The 19,257-nt window shown below is 36.2% G+C and overlaps 2 protein-coding genes across 2 annotated transcripts; both read right to left on the bottom strand.

Annotated features, from left to right (window-relative positions):
* Nucleotides 1-7,611: 7,611 nt before the first annotated feature.
* LOC306886959 (putative transmembrane protein ZNF593OS) lies at nucleotides 7,612-10,181 on the bottom strand. The gene is made up of 3 exons (XM_079444356.1): nucleotides 10,166-10,181; nucleotides 9,411-9,531; nucleotides 7,612-7,834 (listed from the first exon to the last, which is right to left on the bottom strand). Exons 2-3 carry the CDS (start codon nucleotides 9,459-9,461, stop codon nucleotides 7,688-7,690), a joined length of 198 nt encoding a protein of 65 aa, XP_079300482.1. The 5' UTR covers nucleotides 9,462-9,531; nucleotides 10,166-10,181; the 3' UTR covers nucleotides 7,612-7,687.
* Nucleotides 10,182-15,827: 5,646 nt separating this feature from the next.
* hmgn2 (high mobility group nucleosomal binding domain 2) lies at nucleotides 15,828-18,790 on the bottom strand. The gene is made up of 6 exons (XM_079445595.1): nucleotides 18,431-18,790; nucleotides 17,389-17,424; nucleotides 17,004-17,033; nucleotides 16,865-16,915; nucleotides 16,677-16,739; nucleotides 15,828-16,504 (listed from the first exon to the last, which is right to left on the bottom strand). Exons 1-6 carry the CDS (start codon nucleotides 18,443-18,445, stop codon nucleotides 16,469-16,471), a joined length of 231 nt encoding a protein of 76 aa, XP_079301721.1. The 5' UTR covers nucleotides 18,446-18,790; the 3' UTR covers nucleotides 15,828-16,468.
* Between the last annotated feature and the right edge of the window lie 467 nt (nucleotides 18,791-19,257).

Here is a 19,257-nt window from a genome sequence, read left to right as displayed (position 1 = left end):
GTGATATTGTTTTAAAAACTGATATTTATAATAATTTTAATTTTAGTATTATTTTTATTTTTAGTGGTGGTGCTTTTTGTCTTGGATTTTTATAAATTTTTTATGAATGTAAACCATATAAATGCATTGTAAGTAGTTTTGGATGAAAATAATGAGAGAAGAAGTTTGTTTACATCAGAATGTAGGACAGATTCATGTCCATTTTACGTAACTCATCACACGGCCCTTGCCACATTCAACTGTTGTCTCTATGATGAATCTCACACAAAATCCTCTTCCCATCCTATTGAGAGCAGCATTTGTGACGGACACATCTGCTGACCAACAGGGCAAAATGCAGCTGACTGCAGAGAGGTCGTTTTTGGGAATCTGTGTGAGATTTGGCCGTCCTCCCGTGTCAAACACACTCTGGCTGTCTCTCCACATGCCAGGCCTGTATGTTTCCACCTGAACAACTCGAATGTCTCCCAGCACCTGTTCCCTGAAATGATCCAGCGCTCACGTCAGTCAGTGTTTTGATGGGATGATCTTTGCATGTCTTTCAATAGCGCAATAGTTTGATCGTTGCAATAATTATGAGGCTGTCAGCAATTGCCTTTGAGCAAAACAACTGCATTCAAGGTTCAGTGCAGGGATCTGGATGCTCTTCTTGAGCTTTCAAACTTGAGCACAATTGTTTCCACTGAGCTGGAATAATTTTATTATGTGAGAAGAAAGAAAGTATGATATAAAAGACAAAGAAAATCTTCAATCAATTATACAGTTTAGCATCATAAAAATATCTGGCTGCGTAATGCCACATTCAGAATCAAATCTTCTAAACAATGTAATAAAATGTTATATACTATTTCTAGATCATGATAGTAATGAAAAATATGTTCACACTTAATTAGCTTTTTATCTTAATTTCCTCATATAACACTCAGGACCATATGGAAGCCCATTTCCACCAAATAAGAAACAAATCATGATGCTTTGGTAAATAATAATAATAAAACATACAAAAATAATAATAATAATAAAAAAATGTATTGGTAAATAATAATAAAGTTATATAAAATTTCAGAAAAAAGTTGTTATTAATAAAACGTCAAAGTCAATCAATTGTGAGAATAAAAAAGTATGAGAATAAAAAATTCAAAGGTCAAACTTAACATATAAAGTCATAATTATGAGATAAGTCGAATTTAATATTCATGTTATATATATATTTCATGTTAAAATATTTAAAATAATTCTGACTTTTTATATCAAAAACTTTTTATATCATTATTATTCGATATAAAGTCAAAATAAGTCACAATTATGAGATAAAAAAGTATAAACAACTACATGCTGTGTAATAATTATGACATTAAAAAGTCTTACTTATGACACATTTAACCAGAATCAGAAATGATGACATACTTAGTCCTTCCGTAGTCTTGGGTGTTTATGAATTTGCACTGAATGAAGCTTTCAGTCTTTTGCTCAAACATGCTTTGTGTGGTTAAACACACGCTGATCTCATGTTGCTCCAGGGCAAAGATGCTCTCATTTAAAAATTAATCAAGCTCTTGAAAAAAAAAATGTGTAAAAAGTGCACTTAAATGTCACTTAAAAGGCATACTTTACGTCATATATACTATAGTGTGGACCTAATGTATTATTTTTGAGGGGGGAAAACAATGCAATTTTATTTTATTGAAGATTTCTCAAATCAGATATTTAATATTTTCATTTCCTTCTCATTGCATTAGGTTAAAATCCAATCAGCATGTTCGCAGAGCACAACAAAATGTGCTAACAGATGGCAGAGTGTAATTTACAATTATCTTCAGATTAAATTAAGATGAAGATAATGAATCCATAATGATAAGATGATTATGTGATGGTCTTCATTCTTATTTTCCTGACTCATCATTTTAACTTCTCTAATGCTATAGCCTACATAATCTTTACAAAGCTGCATTCCCCAAAATGGCCACGTCTAAGAATGTTTTTCTTTTTTTCTGCAGAAATCTGCAGTCTGGCCACACATCAGACAGGAAAGACTTTTGACTGAAATACATGGGTCCGGTTTCACAAATGGGGCTTCGCTTAAGACAGGACTAGGCCTTAGTTAAATTAAGATATTTAAGCAACTTTTACAAACATTAAGGTGTGCGTCTTACATTTACATTTTACATTTATTTATTTAGCTGACGCTTTTATCCAAAGCGACTTACAATTGCTACATATGTCAGAGGTCGCACGCCTCTGGAGCAACTAGGGGTTAAGTGTCTTGCTCAGGGACACATTGGTGTCTCACAGTGGATTCGAACCCGGGTCTCTCACACCAAAGGCATGTGTCTTATCCACTGCGCCATCACCACCCGACCGTCTTGACAGAACAATGACTCTGACACATTTTAAGATATGTCAGAGCAAGGTATTTTCAGCTGAGACCGCTCAAACATGCATTTTAGTCTGGGACTAGCTTAAGCCTGGTCTGTGAAACCAGGGGATGATGTTTTACCATAGCAACTACTGCAAACACACAGAGAGGGACGCTTTTACTGCACCAAACACACCAACGTTCATTCATACACACGTGATTCACTGTTTTAATTAAGCATGAACTTCAAAGAATTCAGAGAGCAGAGTTAAAAAAATGAATGAGAAATGTTCTTGAAATGTGTTTAACTTTTGAGTCCGGATTGACAAATCTGATAACATCGAATCTCATCTGTGGAGAAACATCTTAGAACCAAGACTACAGTTTCATTTTTAATTTCCTCATATAACACTGAAAGACTATTTTTACCAAAAGTTGTTATTAATAAAAAGTCAAAGTCAATATGTTGATTTATGGCATAAATCAAAATTATGAGAATAAAAGGTAAAAATTATCAGAAAAGGGTCAAACTTAACATAAAAAGTCAAAATACATACTCATAATTATGAGATAAATCGAATTTATGACATATAGGCCTGGTCTCACAGATAGGGCTTAGACTTAGGCCATAGTTCAATTAGGACATTTAAATCATTTTTATAAACATGCTTAGAAGAAAAAAAACATTACTGGTGTGCATCTTGAGACAAAACAAAGGCACTGATATATTTTAAGATCAGTGCAAGTTTATTTCAGTTGAAACAGCTAAAACTTACATTTTTACATGCGGCTCAATCCCTGTATGTGAAACAGAGGGAAAACTCAATTAAGACAAAAACTAAAATTATGAGATAAAAAGTCAATTACGCATTAAAAGTCAAAATGTTTAACCTAATTCTGACTTTTTATTTCATACTTATGACTTAGTATGTTATAATTTTGACATTTCTTATCTCATAATTATGATTTGGTATTTTTTTTTCATTTGACTTTTTCTACAGTATATTATTTGGACTTTTGTCTAAAAGGCATAATTATGAGATGAAAACTCAAAATTATGATATACCAAATCAAAATGGACTAAATGGACAAGAAACAATTATGAGATAAAAGTCTACTAACATACTAAGTCATAATAATATCTCTTCTTGAGATAAGAAGTTGAAATTGAGATATTAAGTCATAGATATAAAGTCAATTGTGAAAGTTACAACTTAGTATGTCATGATTGTGATTTTTTTTTTATCTCATAATTCAGGTTTTGCTATAGCATGATTTTTTATTTATGTTGTGGATATGCCCCTAGTCTTATGCTTCTATTAATGTGCATTGTGAATTAAGTTTTCAGTCTTCTACTTTTTTGTCAAATATGTCAAATCAAGGTCATAGGAAGTGACCAAGTTTTATAGGCAGAAATCTACAGCCTTGCTGCAGTGATAAAGCACCTACAAACCCTGATGAATAAGAGAGAAGGAGAAACACATGGATAGCAGATTAGAGAGGAACATGATGGCCTACTTGCACTGAGCGGCTGACAGGGCAGATCCTGAGAGCGCAGGGATGCTGCGGACACACAGCGAGCTTTATGACGGTCCAGACAGAGCATCAGATTGCAGTCATTACACTGCCGCCCGCGGGCATCAGCGACTGGCACGTGGCAGACCGGCACATGAATCAAGCACATAGATGACTCCGCTTCATATGAAACCCCTCTGAATGTGTGTGTGTGTGCTTGTGAAATAAAATCAGAGGTAAACGTTCATTTCTGTCTAGATATACACAGTTTAAGACCATGTTTTAAGAATCACTGGTCCTCAGCTGGTTTAGCTTCAGGATATTAAATTAACAATTCGGCACCAACAGTATTTATTCCACAGCTACTGAACCTGCCTTCAATGCTGTCTGGACCTGTACAAATACTGATTAGATGCATGAAAACTATGCAATATTATTACAATTTTAAATAACCTTTTTTTAATTTAAATATTGTAAAATATAATTTATTTCTGTGATCAAATCTGAATTTCTTCAGTGTCACATGATCACATAATCAGAAATCATTCTAATATGCTGATTTGCTGCTCAAGAAACATTTCTGATTATTAATAATGTTGAAAACAGTTGTGTTGCCGAATCTTTTTGTGTAAACTGCGATATATTTGATTTCTTGCTTTTGCAATATTATAAATCTTTTTACAGTCATTTTCAAGCAATTTAATGCATCATTACTGAATAAAAGTATTAATTTCTTTAAAAACCAACTGACCCAGTTGAGAACCAGTTATTTAGGACAAATGTGTGAGGTAATGAAAACAACAATGGAAATGAGACGTATGATTGAAATTTGATGAAACATTAGATAAGCGACAAAACATTTCAGTCCTTCATATTTTAGAATCTCAATTGTTAATACAAAACATTCATATATACGTACAATATCAGTCACACATTATTCAAAAGTGTTCCTTCCAATTTTACATCCATGAACCACCATCAAAACAAACAGAAAAGACCACATATTAAGGTCTATTTCTTCTCTTTAGTCATCCCTTCTCTGTTTTTATAAAGCAACCATATGCAATACTCTGTCGCCAACGTGATCCCCTCGCTTTGTTTCTGCAGCTTGCAACTGCAACGACACCATGATGCATCCCCAGACAGCCAATGGGACGAGCGTGTTGCGGCTCATGTCTTAAACTAGCATGTTAAAACTCTCCCAGCAGTATTTTTGGGGAAAATTTGCCCAGTGATCAGACAGCAGAGCGGGAAAGGGAGGAGCTAAAGGTGCAGAATAACACATGTCACGCAATGCGGCCTCGGCCTGTCACAGGACATCACATCTGCCCCGAGCATCCATGCGAACACTTGTGAACACATACAGACTGCAATGCCACATTAACTGCTTTGTAAAGGGAAAATCATAGCAGTCGAAGGAAACAAAGACAATACAGACTCGTTTGGTGGCCGTTAAAATGCATTTCACCATTGGGTTTTAACTCAAATAAAGCAGGCAAGTTGAAGTGAAGTTGCAACGGAAATGCAAATGTTTCCAAACAGGTTGGCTGAGTCAAAGTTGTAGTGTCAGACCGCTCTGCATGCTCAAACAGAGCAATATTTTGAAAGGTTTGTGGAAGAAAACTGTTTAGCTGAGATACAACAAAAGTATTTTAACAAAACAACTGCACGCTTCGTTCAGTCTTTGACTGTCAAAAAGGTAATCAACATCTTCCTAAACTAATCAGCAGTAACCAGCATGCAAGCAAGCAAACTGCCTGACACTTCCAACTTCCTCATGTCCTTCACACGCTCAAGATTTGAGTTTCTGAAACAATTCTGAGTTTAAGGAAGACTATAATAAGGTTTTGATTCACAGAACACCATGTTAACATGTGCATCAACACGCTGCACTGCTGCCAAGTCTGTCTGATAAAAATGATAGCTCACAATGATAATATGCAGATTATTAGTGGAATGAAAGGCCGGAAACATACTTTTTGCAAGTACACAAATGCTTGGCTAACACATTTTTAGCACACCGTCCCATTTTTGCATCACTGTGGTGGTAATGAAACTCAAGACTCATGCAGTGAAATTTTTTTAAACGTCTGTGTCATTAAACAACCACATTAACCCCTGTGCTGAAAACCCGGTCAAAAAGATCATAGGCCTCACAGTTTTTAAGTGAAAAAAAATAAAATAAAAATCATTGTGTAACAGTTTGTCCATTTTCGCTCAAAAACTGAGGGGCATGAGCTCAGACCATTGAGGCCTACGAGCAATCAGTAAAAAAAAAAAAAAAGTGCTAATTGGAAAAAAAGCAAATAAATAAAAATATTGAATCCAAAATTTGGTAATAATAGAGCATAACAAGAAATGTGTATGCGTTTTTTGCAGGATGGTTATTTTTAACTGGAAAGTACCACAAGTGTAACGAGATGGCAGAAAAAAAAAAGTTGTTTTGGGAAGTCAGTCAATTTTAGTCCAGTGCGATAACATTACCTAACATTTTCAGGAAAAAGAACAACTTCTCCAGGTTAAAATGGCCAGAATGCAACAAGAGGGTTAATTTAACTTATTTAGCAACTTTCTCTTCAAAAAGGAAATATTAACACCCCCATAGCACCCTTTTGGAAATGCTGAGAACGCAATGCGATATAAATTGCACTCAATCACAATTTAAAGCACAATGACATACAAAAAAAAAAAAAAAAAAAGCTTGAAGCATTTGCATTCTTGTACTTGTAAGAGTAAACTTACCTAAATTGCTTAGCATATCAGGGGAGCGACACAGCAGACACACCTCAAGTTACTAGGTGTGCAAATGTTTAATTGATGTCTATTGAATTTGGTAAGTGGGTCAAACATCAAGCCAGCTGCAGCACACTGGTAGACAAATATTGCGTGCAGATAGAGGAAGCTGCTGCCTGAGGCTGTGCCCACTTCCTGTTCAACGGCATGCTTCTGCCGACAGGAAAACCTTTCATATGGTTTCGTGTAAAACTCGACTCAGCAGGAATGACATTTGATCAACAGCGATGAGTTGTGCAAATTTCATAACATTCTTCTAAATCTTCTTGAGTCACGACTTGCTTTCCATTACTTGATCGTGTTCAAAATATTCACAGCTTTATTTGATTGTTGTGTCTTAAAAATATAACACAGTACATTCAATCAATCACAATATCATAAAAAAAGTATTAGAAACAACATTACAGATTGGTTTCACTAAAAAAAACTGCTTCAATTGCACACAGAGTCGGCATTAACGAGTGCTGAATGAGAAGATATTTTCTTAAGTTATAATGAAAAGAACAAGACACTTTAACATAAGGTCCTCAAACACTCTGTGTAGTACATTTCCTAAAGTGTCGAACACCAAGTTAGGGTTTGACGTTTAAAAATGTGTTAGCCTAACCCTAACCTCCACTATACGTCCTCAAGGCTCTGATGTTCTTCAATAGCATCTTTTGGGGAAAAATCTGAGCATTTCACTCTTGTGCATTGGACCTGCTTTCAATAGTTGCTTGGTACATCTCAAACACAGAGGTCCTTCCATTTTTAAGACACATTATGGCTCTGAGTGGAGCTCAGGTTTTGAACCTACAGCAGAACTGACTCTCTGATGCATGTATCAAGTCAACTATTAAAACTCAGGCCACAACCCCTTCCAGATCCATTGAGAGATAAACTAAAGCTAGAGAACCCCTTAGCGGAAGTCCCATGGTGAGTGATCCTTAGAGGTTATAAAAGGGTAGAGTCTGAATCTTCAACATCTTGAACATCTTCAGTTTGGCTTAGTCTTTTCCGGACGCCACACAAATTTGCATATCTTCACGGGGCGGGTTCGTGGCGAACCTTCTCTGTCATCTGTTTGGCACTGTAATACGACAGGCTGAGGCCCATGATGGCCAGCATCATGGCGATCTGGTTGACAGAGCGATCGTGCGTCGGGGCCTGAACCTCACCTGCAACCTGCCTCTGCAAAAATAATGGAAAACATTATGGTTAACAAGGCCAGCCTCTTGCACATGCACTGAAATTTTGTGCGCTCATCGGACTTCCTCATGAGGACCAATGTTCTGCTCAGTCACGAGGGTGGAATGAAATCATGAAATATTTACTGCCAATAACGTCACGTTCAGACAGCAGGAGAGGAACTGTTTGTAATCAAAAGCATACAAAAGCAAAAAGGGAGTCAATTATACCATGACTTTTTTTTTTTTTTTTTAAATCAGAACCAGATTATGACCGCATTTGTTAGGATAGGTAGATGAAACGGTCAATAGAGTGACGCCACACACAGGTTTAAGCCAATCTCAAAAAGGTGACATTAAGACGGTTTAACAAGTCACTCTGCAATTAAAGCAAGTAGGTTTAGACGGGTCTAAGAATAGTAAGATGATAAATCTTCTTAAGATTAAAACGATTAAGTATGCAATCATTAGGCAGGGCTTAACAAGAAGGATTCCTGATGTTTTTTTTGGGACCTGTTCACAGAAATGTACACATTTTTACACAGTACAAACTTAAAGATTTAGATTTCTATGAAAATCGTCTTCGATTTGGAAACCAAGCAAAGGTTATTCACGATTTGTTGAAACTGCAAGAATGATTTGCAATGTTCTACACAAAGAATGATGTAGATACTTGGAAAATGCAGCCTGATACTGATAAAATAATGCAGTACTTTGAGTTGTGATGCTATAAAAATTGTGTATAATACACCGAAAAATTTTAAAAGTAAAACTCAAATTGCTAGTAAGTTTCACAAAGAAATTACAAAGTAACACATTGAAATAAATGTGAAATTGAGGACTGAAAAGCATTTCTTGTAAAACATGCTCGCTTTATTTACACATTTTTACAGTAGTGTTGATGCACCCCAATGTACAAGTACTAAATCTGTGATTCAAGGCAGACGATTTTGGATGTTTTAAATGTTAAAACTTTGAAACAAATGTCAGTCAGAACAAATCAATCAAGACACTTGCTTGTTTACAACCATTCCCCCCTGCTGCTTTCATGCTATTTTTATATTCCAAGTCTTGAGAATTACATCCAGCTCCTGAGGGATGAATCTAAACTGGTATTTCTCATGTGTACACAGCCTTCATTCAGCCCTTCACGGTCATTGTTCATATAATTAGAGTTCAGTTGCTTTTAGCCAGGAGGAATGCAGTGGGCAGCCGAGATCTGGCTTTGGGTAAAAGCCAGACCGGCACCAGTCTGATCTTTCCAATGGACAGATTTACACGTCCCAAACTAACATTACTTTCTCCTAGCGAAAGCCATTATGCAAGTGTCACAATGCATGCATTTTAAGGGAGTCATATCATGCTTTATCATTTTATTTTGATACCGAATAGGTGACGCCGAACAAATGGCGTTTTCCACTTGAAAGAAAGTGGAGTTTTGAAAGCTACAGTATCCATAGCACAATAAAGTCTTTTATCACAAAAGACTGAGGAAATTTCGGTTCCTCATGATATGACCCATTTAAATAAGCAATCTGAAAACTTTTCACAGACTGAACCAAGTTTGAACAAATACACACCTGCAGGAGACGGAAGTATCCAGGAGTCAGTCTGCCGAGCCTGATGATCATCGCTGCTGTCTTTGTGCACGACGAGGCTGAAATGAACTTCCCAAGGGTTGTGAAATGCCAAAGAGTAAACCTGTAGACCAGAGAGGAAGAGTCCATTAAATAACCATCCAGAATGCAGATTGTGAACATAATCAGTGCACCGAGGAATGACTTATTCTGTCATTCTGACTTAAAATTGTGCATTAGATGAATGATACCACTTCACCTTGAAATAGCCGCCGCAATGTTCAAAAGGAGGGTTAAAAGAAAACACAATAACAGTTTGTTTTGCCACGGACCAAAATATGGCTGATGCAAGAGAAAGGGAACACTTCTAGCCGTAGGCACAATCCTAAACAAATGCAAGTCCATTTGCCTTTGGTTTCAGGGAGTCACGTCTGTGTCACGGTAATCTGTTGTCTGAAAACACATACTGTGCTAGTTTAAACCGGACCTACTCAGCCCCAAATACGAAACATGAAATGATCCAAAGCCTGCAAGGCACCATTATTTAGAAAAGATCCATTAAACAATGATCCAAACTCATCGGACTCTTTAACAATTCTAATGATGCTGTAGTTTGTTGAAGAGTCCGAACTGCAAATTTGGTCATTTACAAGTAGGATTGATAAGATAAAAGAAACAAAATCTACCCTAACCACTTGGAATTTGGGAAGCAGTAAGAAGGCAAATGGTAGACACATGTTTGGGATGCATCTACCAACCTTGTTGCAAATTGCACACTTGTTCGTAAAAAGGAAAGACGACGCCGTCAAAGTTGCTCCAAGGCAAAGCACAAAAACAGCTGGAAAGGAAAAACCAGCGGGACCTTCAAAGGTTAGGTATGAAGAGAAAATGTCGCATTTCTAGCAGCCAAAGTTGGTCTTTAAACGCAGAGTACTGACTGCCAGCCAGACTGCAAACAGAATGAGCGCTCAGCGAATGAAGAAGCAGCTCGAAGAGGAAGTTTTCTCTGGAGCTCCGCCCTTTTATACAACCTAACCTCTCGCGATCAGATTGGCGGATTGTCTTGCTCTCTCTCCCTCTCTTTACCATGCAGAGCTGTCAGAATGCATCATGCACTCACTAGCTTGCACACATACCCACTTGGCCAACCACCACAATATTATGGTATTGAAACACTATGAACTTGTCAGATAAAATTCTCACTTAACCACACAAATCTGGAGAAACAAGAATGAAGTGAGTGTGCATGTGAAAATAAGCATACAATTTGCATTTTATAAAAACATACTTCCAAAAAGATGCAACATGTTTTCAAGCTTGTTCTCCAATGATCCTGCTTCCAAATTAGGATGGAGTGACCGCATCCACCCAGCATTATACTTCATGTCAAACCACACGGCCGTGCACCATGTTTTCGTTACGTAAGGCTATTCCACTTCACTGGTCTGAATTACCAAATGAATCACTGCAGATTTTCCAAAGAGTGATGTAACAAATGTCATTGCATTACGTAGGGATGACCTAATTTGGTACGTGTCTTCAGTAAATGTCCAATTGTGCTCATTTGAAAAAAGAGCCAAGAAAACAGTGTTAGGGAAAGATAAAATAGGTAACAAAGTAACAATGCATGTAAAACTTGAGAGCCCTAGTTTCTCACAATTAAAAATAAGAACTTTCAAGATTTCAGTCAGCGGAAATAGGAAATACCAAAGCCTGTGTAGGGGGGCCTTGCAGTTACAAAGTTGAGAATCACTGACCTGATTCATGGTTTCTGTAATTGCCTTTTTTTTTTTTTTTGGAGCATGGTTTGGTGAAGGGAACAAATGTTTGTCATTGTTAGGATTAAAAATGTGAAAAGCGTCGCAAAACATTAAAACTCACTTGAAAATCTGAAAAGACCTCAAAACTTGACCATAAAGACCGTTTTAATAACCACAAGGAACATCAATTACCATCACTTCACTTTAGCCTTTTTAGAGTCATACTTGAACGTTTTCCCAGATTATTTTTCCAAGGGATTTTAAATCCAGTTTATAAGTGCACAGTTAAAATGATCTGAATCCCTGAGGCCGGTCTTGTTGACACTTGCCATTAAAATCCAGCCATACCTACATCTACCTACAGCAAAAAGAGAAAAACACCTGTAAAAAAAACATTAGAACCTATAAAATGCATGGTAAAACAGTGCTCTTAACTCCTATCTAGAACGAGATCTTTTAACTTTTGATCTTGAGTACTATCTTGAGGGGGGTAAATCTCATCCAGAACATTTCATTAAAAAACCCAAAGAGAAAAAACAAGGAATCATATTTTAGGGCCAATAAGATTTTGCACCAAGATATTTTCATGAATTATGTATATTATGAGAGTATTAAGAAATCATTGAAAATACGAATAATAAAAAAAAAAAAAAAAAAAAAAAAAAAAAAAAAGAACTTTCAACCACAAAACTAAAACATTCAGAATGAGTATTTAGATGGAATTCTTAATTGTAAAAAAAAAAAAAAAAAAATTTATGACCAATGCAAAAAAAAAAAGGGTATGCCATGAACCCTAAAATAGGGGTTACGTTCCCAGTTAGTCTAGGGTTAGGGGAACAAGTAACAATAAAAAGGTGATGTGTGGAGGCAGCAAGGTTCAATTCCCAGCCCCGGTGCTTTTACAAATGCAACAATCAACTCAATATCAAGAAACCAGTTCTTTTATTTTAAAGTTATGGGAGGATGTTGAAGCTTCAAGAGGGGGCAAGGCCAAAATAACAAACATAAAACCTCTAACTTTTAGGGAGAAACAAAGCTAAAACAAAGAAAAGGAAACAAAAATAATACACTAACTACCCTAACTAACATAAACAGGACAAAATCAAGATATAAAGAAAATGACACCCACCTCTCTACTAACATATTCCCCATAAATGAAGAAACTTCATAAACAACAATAACAAAAGAAAATGTTTTCAACCTTCAAAGGTTAGGTACGAAGAGAAAATATCACAAAAATCACACACACGAAGGGGGAGAGAGAGAGAAACAAAACACGTCCTTGGACGTAACATAGGGCTCATTTTCTTTTTGAATTCCTAAAATGGGTTATTTATTTAATCATTTATTTTTAATGTTGGCCTATATGTAAAAACAGAGTGAATGAAAACTCATCACGCTTTTTGTGAGCCAGATCTGCTCGGTGATAAGCGGATCAGAAAAAGACAAATCCTCCACAAAATATAATGACTACAAAGTGATACATGACTATTACAAATCCAGAGCTATGAATCTCCGAGTAAAACCCATTGGATTCCTGGATTGACCTTGATTTTGGAGAGCAATCGTAGCCCCCTCTTTCAGTTTTCAACAAAGCTCCTCGTTGGAACCCCCCCCCCCCCCCATCTTTAACTCCGCCCTCACATCTGAAAGGAGTCTGGGGGCTTCCCTCTATTCTCAAACAATGGCACCAACACAGACTTGAGTATCAGGGATGCTGAACATCAATTCAATCAAGGCCCAATCAGATGACTCCTCCTGAAGCTTAAGCTCCGCCTACATCCCAACCACTCATGTTTGTGGCATGTGCACGGTTTCTAGTTTCTTTAACAATGCACATGGCTGCAGCAGCTCTCGGCAGTGATTTTGCATCACCTAACATGCTCATGATCTTGATACACATACAGATTCAAGAGTTTACCCATCAATCATCCACTGTGCAAAGGCATTTAACATGACAAAACGCAAATATAACCGCATGAAAGCAGAAAACATACACATGAACATCTTTGATGTGCATGATATGAACAGACAAGATCATGTGAAGCACATCCTTTTAGTTAAACCCGACGAAAATAACTGAGCATTTAGCTTGAATCATTACATTTATCACAGAAAATTTAGTTCTTTTGCACTTTATCAACATGCAGCAAAATGTCAAAATATTAACTTGCAATTATTAAATCAGAAATGCTCTACTAGACATCATAAGTTGTGAAAAGAGACATTTACATCCAGCATTTATTTAAATACAAGGTGTAAAGATGGTTTGCGGACCAACTGTGATCAGATCACTCAAAACACATGGAAGAGTGTGAATATTCAGCCTCCCGCACATGAATATCAATAGTCTTGACCAAACTGCTAACATTCACACATCTACATTAATGACAAGAGAGGAACGAAGATACAATTAAATATACAGGAGACGTCTGATCTATAAGCTGACACTCGATCTATTGAAATGGCCCTAGTTTGTGCCACTGACCTGCATTCATAAAGTAATAGTTGCATTAATCCAATCAGTGGCTCATGTCATGCAAGAATTTCTGCATAAGCAACTGAAACACAAAATCCACGTTCAGATCGACGAGAAAGGGAAAACGTGTTCATACAAATGTTGGAAGTCAGTTTCATATGGCAACACTAATCCAAAACATCTTTCAATTCAAGACATCTCCACTTATTTTGTCTAGAAACAAAGACCTAATTAAAAATATGCTTAAAGTCCATCAAAACTTAATTTCCAACAATATTATGTAGCTTTACAATAGTAAACAAACAAGAAATATTACAGTAATCACTTTTTCTACATTCAATACAAGGTCTTCATATCAATCAATTTTCCTTTTTCATTTTTAATTGGCATTTGTAATTACTCAGACGCACACTGTTAATTAAGATTTCTGATTTAGGCAAAACCTGAAGGAATTGGGACTATAACAGTATTGAATGAAGATCCATAAGTGCATGAAACTATTTTAAGAATAAACAAACAATACTAGGCGATGTATAATAAACAGACTTTTAAAGCAGGTTGTAAGATGATCTGAAATTTGATTTGACACATGTATCAAATGAATTCAGTGCATCAGTGTATTCACTCACCTACTTTATTGTTGCATTTATAACCAGTAGCACCGTATATTGAAGATTTAGTGATTGAATCAGAAGTAGTTTTGTAGCTATATAAATCCCAGTTTGCGGTGATGCAGTCATGGCAATCATGAAACCCTCTTCTTCTTGTGTTTATGTCTGTGTTACTCACCTGAGGACTCGGGCCGGTGTGAGGTGAAAGTGCCAGAAACCTGAAAGCACACGCTGTTCCTCTGTGTTATATATGTAGATTGAGCAGGGGGTGGGGCTCAGGCTGAACACCATGTGCAGACCTTCACTGTTGAGTGATGATTTTGTGTTTATTAGAACACAACCTGCACGTTTCCCTCGTCTCAAGAGTTGTGTTTTTTATTATTTATTTATTTTGGGACATTGTTGACCGGTCCAGTTTGATTTTCTTTCAATAATTAACAGCTATGTTGGAAAAGATCATGGTTTTGTCAATAAACTGTCAAAAATACTTGGCATTTACGTGCAAATTTAGTTTCTAGATTGTTTGTTTTTATCATTGCACTGGTTCTTCTCAGCAAAGACGATTTCGCTTCAGTGTTTATGGTGTAAAATAATCGATGTACCTCTTTTTACAGATCTAATCTAGATTTTTTAGTCCATAAACAATGGAATTACCCATTTTTATCATTTCAGGTATAAATTAAGCAACCAGTTACAGGCTAGCTATATATGTTGGTCATTCCCGCCAACTCTTATTATTTGTAACAAATTGGCGAGTCAGTCGGAAACAGCTACAATGTTTCAAAACAGTTTAAGATGAGAAATGTATGTTCTGTTGAAAACCCCATTCATAAACGATGTTTGCCTCTTACAATATCAAGGATACAAATAGGTAGGATCGCTGTGTTATTCACTTCAGGGTCTTTGTGCTTTCTAGTCTTAACAAGAAATACTTGTCTTGCAACTTTTAAGGATTATATTTAGAAGGGTCATCTCTATTTATACAAAAAATCCGAGCCCAGTTCTTACCGGCGTTTGCAAATGCTACTTTTAGGTTAGTTTTGTGTTGCACCATATACATGCATAACTGAAATGGCACCTTATCACCTGAACATTTATTAAACATTTTTTTAATGAGCTCAGGGAATCTGTAGGCCTTTCTAGTAATGCACTGCTAAGGCGTTTTACCACTCTCGTGAAAAATATCATCACAAAGGATATAAAACGAGATTTAGACCGAATTCAGGTGTTGCTGAGATTGAAATGTTTATTTGATTTGCTGTTGCTGAAAAACCACGCGGCCGTTTTAGTTAGAGCCACCTGCTGGACAAACAGTGAATTACAGCTTGAATCAATTTCGCTCGATTCTTACACTGCAGCGACATCTAGCGAGAAACAAATGTAACTACAACAACCTGCATGCTTAGCTTTTAAACACTATTAATACATTTTTATTTACTATAATGGTAATTGCTACGGAAGAGCAATTTGCTTATATTAGAGGGCATCTGTAAATTGCTATGAGATGACATGTTAAAATAGAGTGAATATATTATTAATACTATACATATATACACACAAACAACAAAGATTAATATTTTTTTCTGGACTGTTTATTTTTTTTTTATTCAAAACCATTTAAATCAAAGCATTTTAAGAGCAAATGAATATCCTTCCAAGATTGCAGAACATAACTTAAAAAACAAGACAAGCTCAGAACACAGCTCTAAAGAAATCGAAGGTTCACATTGTAAATTTATTCAACATTTTTGCCTTATTTACTTTTTTTTTTTTTCCTAGTGACAATTTCATTGTAACTTCGTTTTAAAAAAAAATAATAAAAACACAGTATTTGTATGTTTAAATGCTAAGAACATGGTGAAAACCCTTCTGAAACATTTTACAAACACTCTTAAGCTGCCTTTTGAGAATGTTTGGTGCTTAAAATCCAAAGATAAACCAAGAAAGAAAGATAAAGCAAAATAACGGTTTAGGACAAGATTCTTGCTTTTCGCCAACAGATTTACTGTTTTGGCAAGATATAGACGGCTTGATTAAAAAATGGGATACAAATGGATATGAATGAAATATAGTAACTCCTGTCAAATCAATCGGTACATAAAAAGCAAGTCAACTATAAATGTAATTCTTAATATAAAACTTGGTAAAAAATAGTTATTTCAAACTGTACAGTCACCAAGTACATAGAAGGATCAGACACTCATTAGCTTCTCATTTGGCATCGCCAGTAGCATCAACCTTCTGTGCCTAGAAGAAAGAGATTAAAAAGAAATGAAAAGTCAGTTCCAAAGTGATTATCAAGCTTTACACGCATCACTAATTAGTTGCTGGGCTAGAACAGATATAGTCAACAAAAAGCAGAAGTGTATATTTATTTATTTGTTTACTTATATCTCTTTTAAGCGCTTTTCAGACCGACCTGGTCTGCCTTGGCATCTCCGTTTTCAGCAGGGTTGCTGCCCTTCTTCCCCTTGGCTGGCTTCTGTGTAGCCAACGACAATAAATATGATTGCAGAAATAATAACAGACACCAACCTTAGCGGTTTGATGCTTAACAAGGCATCGGTCATCAGTGGAACTAAATTACTATTATAAGTACATCTTTACCTTGGGGGCGGCTTTTTTGGCCTTTGGTTCTGCTTTAGGAGGAGCTGGTTTCTGTAAATCAATTCAGAGATGAGTTAGACAAAGACAACTTTAGCATAAATTATTTATTTATTAAATGGATCCTAAAGATGATACTTACAGCAGACAACCTTGCGGAGCGTCTTGTTGGCTGCAAACAATAATAATAATATGATGTACCCAAATAATCAAGACTGAGTAACCAATATAAAATTTATATTATTATATTTCACTGAAAAAAAAGTGATAGTTAAAAAGAAAAATTATAGTGAATGGCTGATGTAAATTAATGTAAGCATAAAAAAGGTCAGGTCATTATTAATCAAGCACAAGCAGGGAAAATTAATGTGTCAATTTAACTTATAAAGAAGTGATTTACACAGAAATATGTTCTGCTTTAGTTTCATAAGGCTTGCAGCCTGATATAAGCCAACAAATGCTATACAAGACAATAAAAATATATAAATACAATAATATAAATATAAAAAATACACAAATGGACAAACCTCCTCCTTGCCTTTGGCGGCCTTCTCACCATCAATCTGTAAAAAAACAAATCAAATCAAAACAAGTATGCGTTAGAAATCGAAATATATATATAGTTATATATATGTAAAGCAAACATAACACATTCGTCGAAAATAAAAAATAGAACGTTCTCTGTAACATTTGCGCGCGTTACGTCATAGACGACAAGCCGCAGTTTTCATAACGGATGACTTTATTTCTGCAGTCTTCCCGCGCATATTCAAATTCAAATCCGGGCTGTCAGTGCGCGCGGGCAAGACGGCTTCCTTTTGTTTGCCAGCATCACACTACGCGCCTTTTAAACGACTAAGGGGCGATTCTCAGTGTATACTTCCTTTGTTTTCCCCACGAAACCACTGTAAATCGCACAAAAGCACGTTTGAGCGGTGAAACAAGATGTAAAAAATAACATTTACACACAGTCCAACCGCGAATAAGTAGGAAAGCACCGTCTTTATAAGACACAGGTGCTGTAAAGATGGCAGTGTGGAGTAACGCACGTCAACAAGAGCAGCTAAAACAATATAACACAAATTATACTTCATCAAACCGATAATACACACGCATATCAAGCTAAATGATTAACAGCGAGCTTCTCATCCGCGGTGTTAAATGATCACATCTCATTAGATTTGAAGGCTTATGTTTATATTAGCGATAGTTAACCGCAGGAGCTAAACTCGCATCGTAAGTTCCCTCCTTTTACATTATCTAGTGTTCAGAGGGTCTTACAGGATGTGTTTTGCGCGAGTAATTATGGAAATATTAATGCACATTTATAGCTTACAGTATTTGTCGCTTTTAAAACGCCAGTGTGATTTTATTTTCGGTTAAAAGTCGTGTTTTTGGCTGCTGTTTCCGTCACAGCGCGGTGAATGTGTAAAAATCGACTGTCCGCCATTATATAAAACAACCAGACGACCACAGCAACGAAACATGTCAAAAATACAAACACATATGTGCAGATACCTAAATAAATGATTAATTTCAGAAATATAAAAAATCGCAGTGCATCCTTACCTTTCTTTTGGGCATCTTGACTGCAGAAAAACCCGAAAAATGTCAAAAAATCGGAATATTTGTGTAAATATTGTGCTCCTGAGCAACGACAACCTGCACGCCTCACAGCGTCTCGCGTAAAATACAATAACGGCTGTATATGTTTTAATAAGTTTTTATATTGAAATTTAAGATAGAAACCGGTTTAAACCAGATTTAGCATATTCCGTGCAGCGATTGGCTGCGAGAGTGGTGACGTATCGCTGGGCGTCGCTTATCTCTTAAAGCAACAGTGACCGAATTCCCCGCTCAGCTTTCAGAGCTCAGACAGAAGCCCATGTAGTGATAGCTGCTGCTTGTCTTGGTAAGAACGGCGCCTCTGCTGGACACAGTGCAGTCACACCGGTAATTTAATACTAATAAAAAACGATTACAGACAAAACGTGGTAGACATCGGTTAAGACACACATACGCATTATTTACATAGCTTTACAGGTGTGTGTGTGTACACCTTTAAAAAAACAAGTAGCCTAAAGTACATTACAGAATAAATTGAATAGAACACAATAGCGTCTCCAAATGCAAATATCTCAATGCTTCAAAGTGTGAAAATACAACTTTAAACAGATCTCCATTACTGGTTAATTAATTTACAGGTTAATGCATTGCTGCTCCCAAACACTATAATATGGAAACGCATTTACTGCACCCTGTGAGCACACTGCAGAAAAAGTCTTCTAGTGCAAATGTCTAAAGATGATTGAATTTACTTGAGAAGAAAATGACATTAGGTAAGTCTTGTTTTATGAGGAATAGATCAAAATGAAGTGTTTATCTGCAAACAGGAA

The sequence above is a fragment of the Barbus barbus genome (genome assembly GCF_936440315.1).
Source record: "Barbus barbus genome assembly, chromosome: 21".
Classification (NCBI taxonomy): domain Eukaryota; kingdom Metazoa; phylum Chordata; class Actinopteri; order Cypriniformes; family Cyprinidae; genus Barbus; species Barbus barbus.
The sequence above is the reverse complement of the archived record's forward strand: the minus strand, read 5'-3'. Positions and strand labels throughout refer to the sequence as shown.

What these genes read in the sequence shown, in the direction of transcription:
- LOC306886959 (XM_079444356.1), bottom strand. Translation starts at nt 9,461, where the DNA reads ATGATCATCAGGCTCGGCAGACTGACTCCTGGATACTTCCGTCTCCTG. An exon ending in GATACTTCCGTCTCCTGCAG is followed by an intron (nt 7,835 to 9,410) that starts GTGTGTATTTGT and finishes TTATTTTTGCAG; the next exon opens with AGGCAGGTTGCAGGTGAGGT.
- hmgn2 (XM_079445595.1), bottom strand. An exon ending in CCAAAAAAGCCGCCCCCAAG is followed by an intron (nt 16,740 to 16,864) that starts GTAAAGATGTAC and finishes TTGGCTACACAG; the next exon opens with AAGCCAGCCAAGGGGAAGAA. An exon ending in GAGATGCCAAGGCAGACCAG is followed by an intron (nt 16,505 to 16,676) that starts GTCGGTCTGAAA and finishes TCTTTCTTCTAG; the next exon opens with GCACAGAAGGTTGATGCTAC.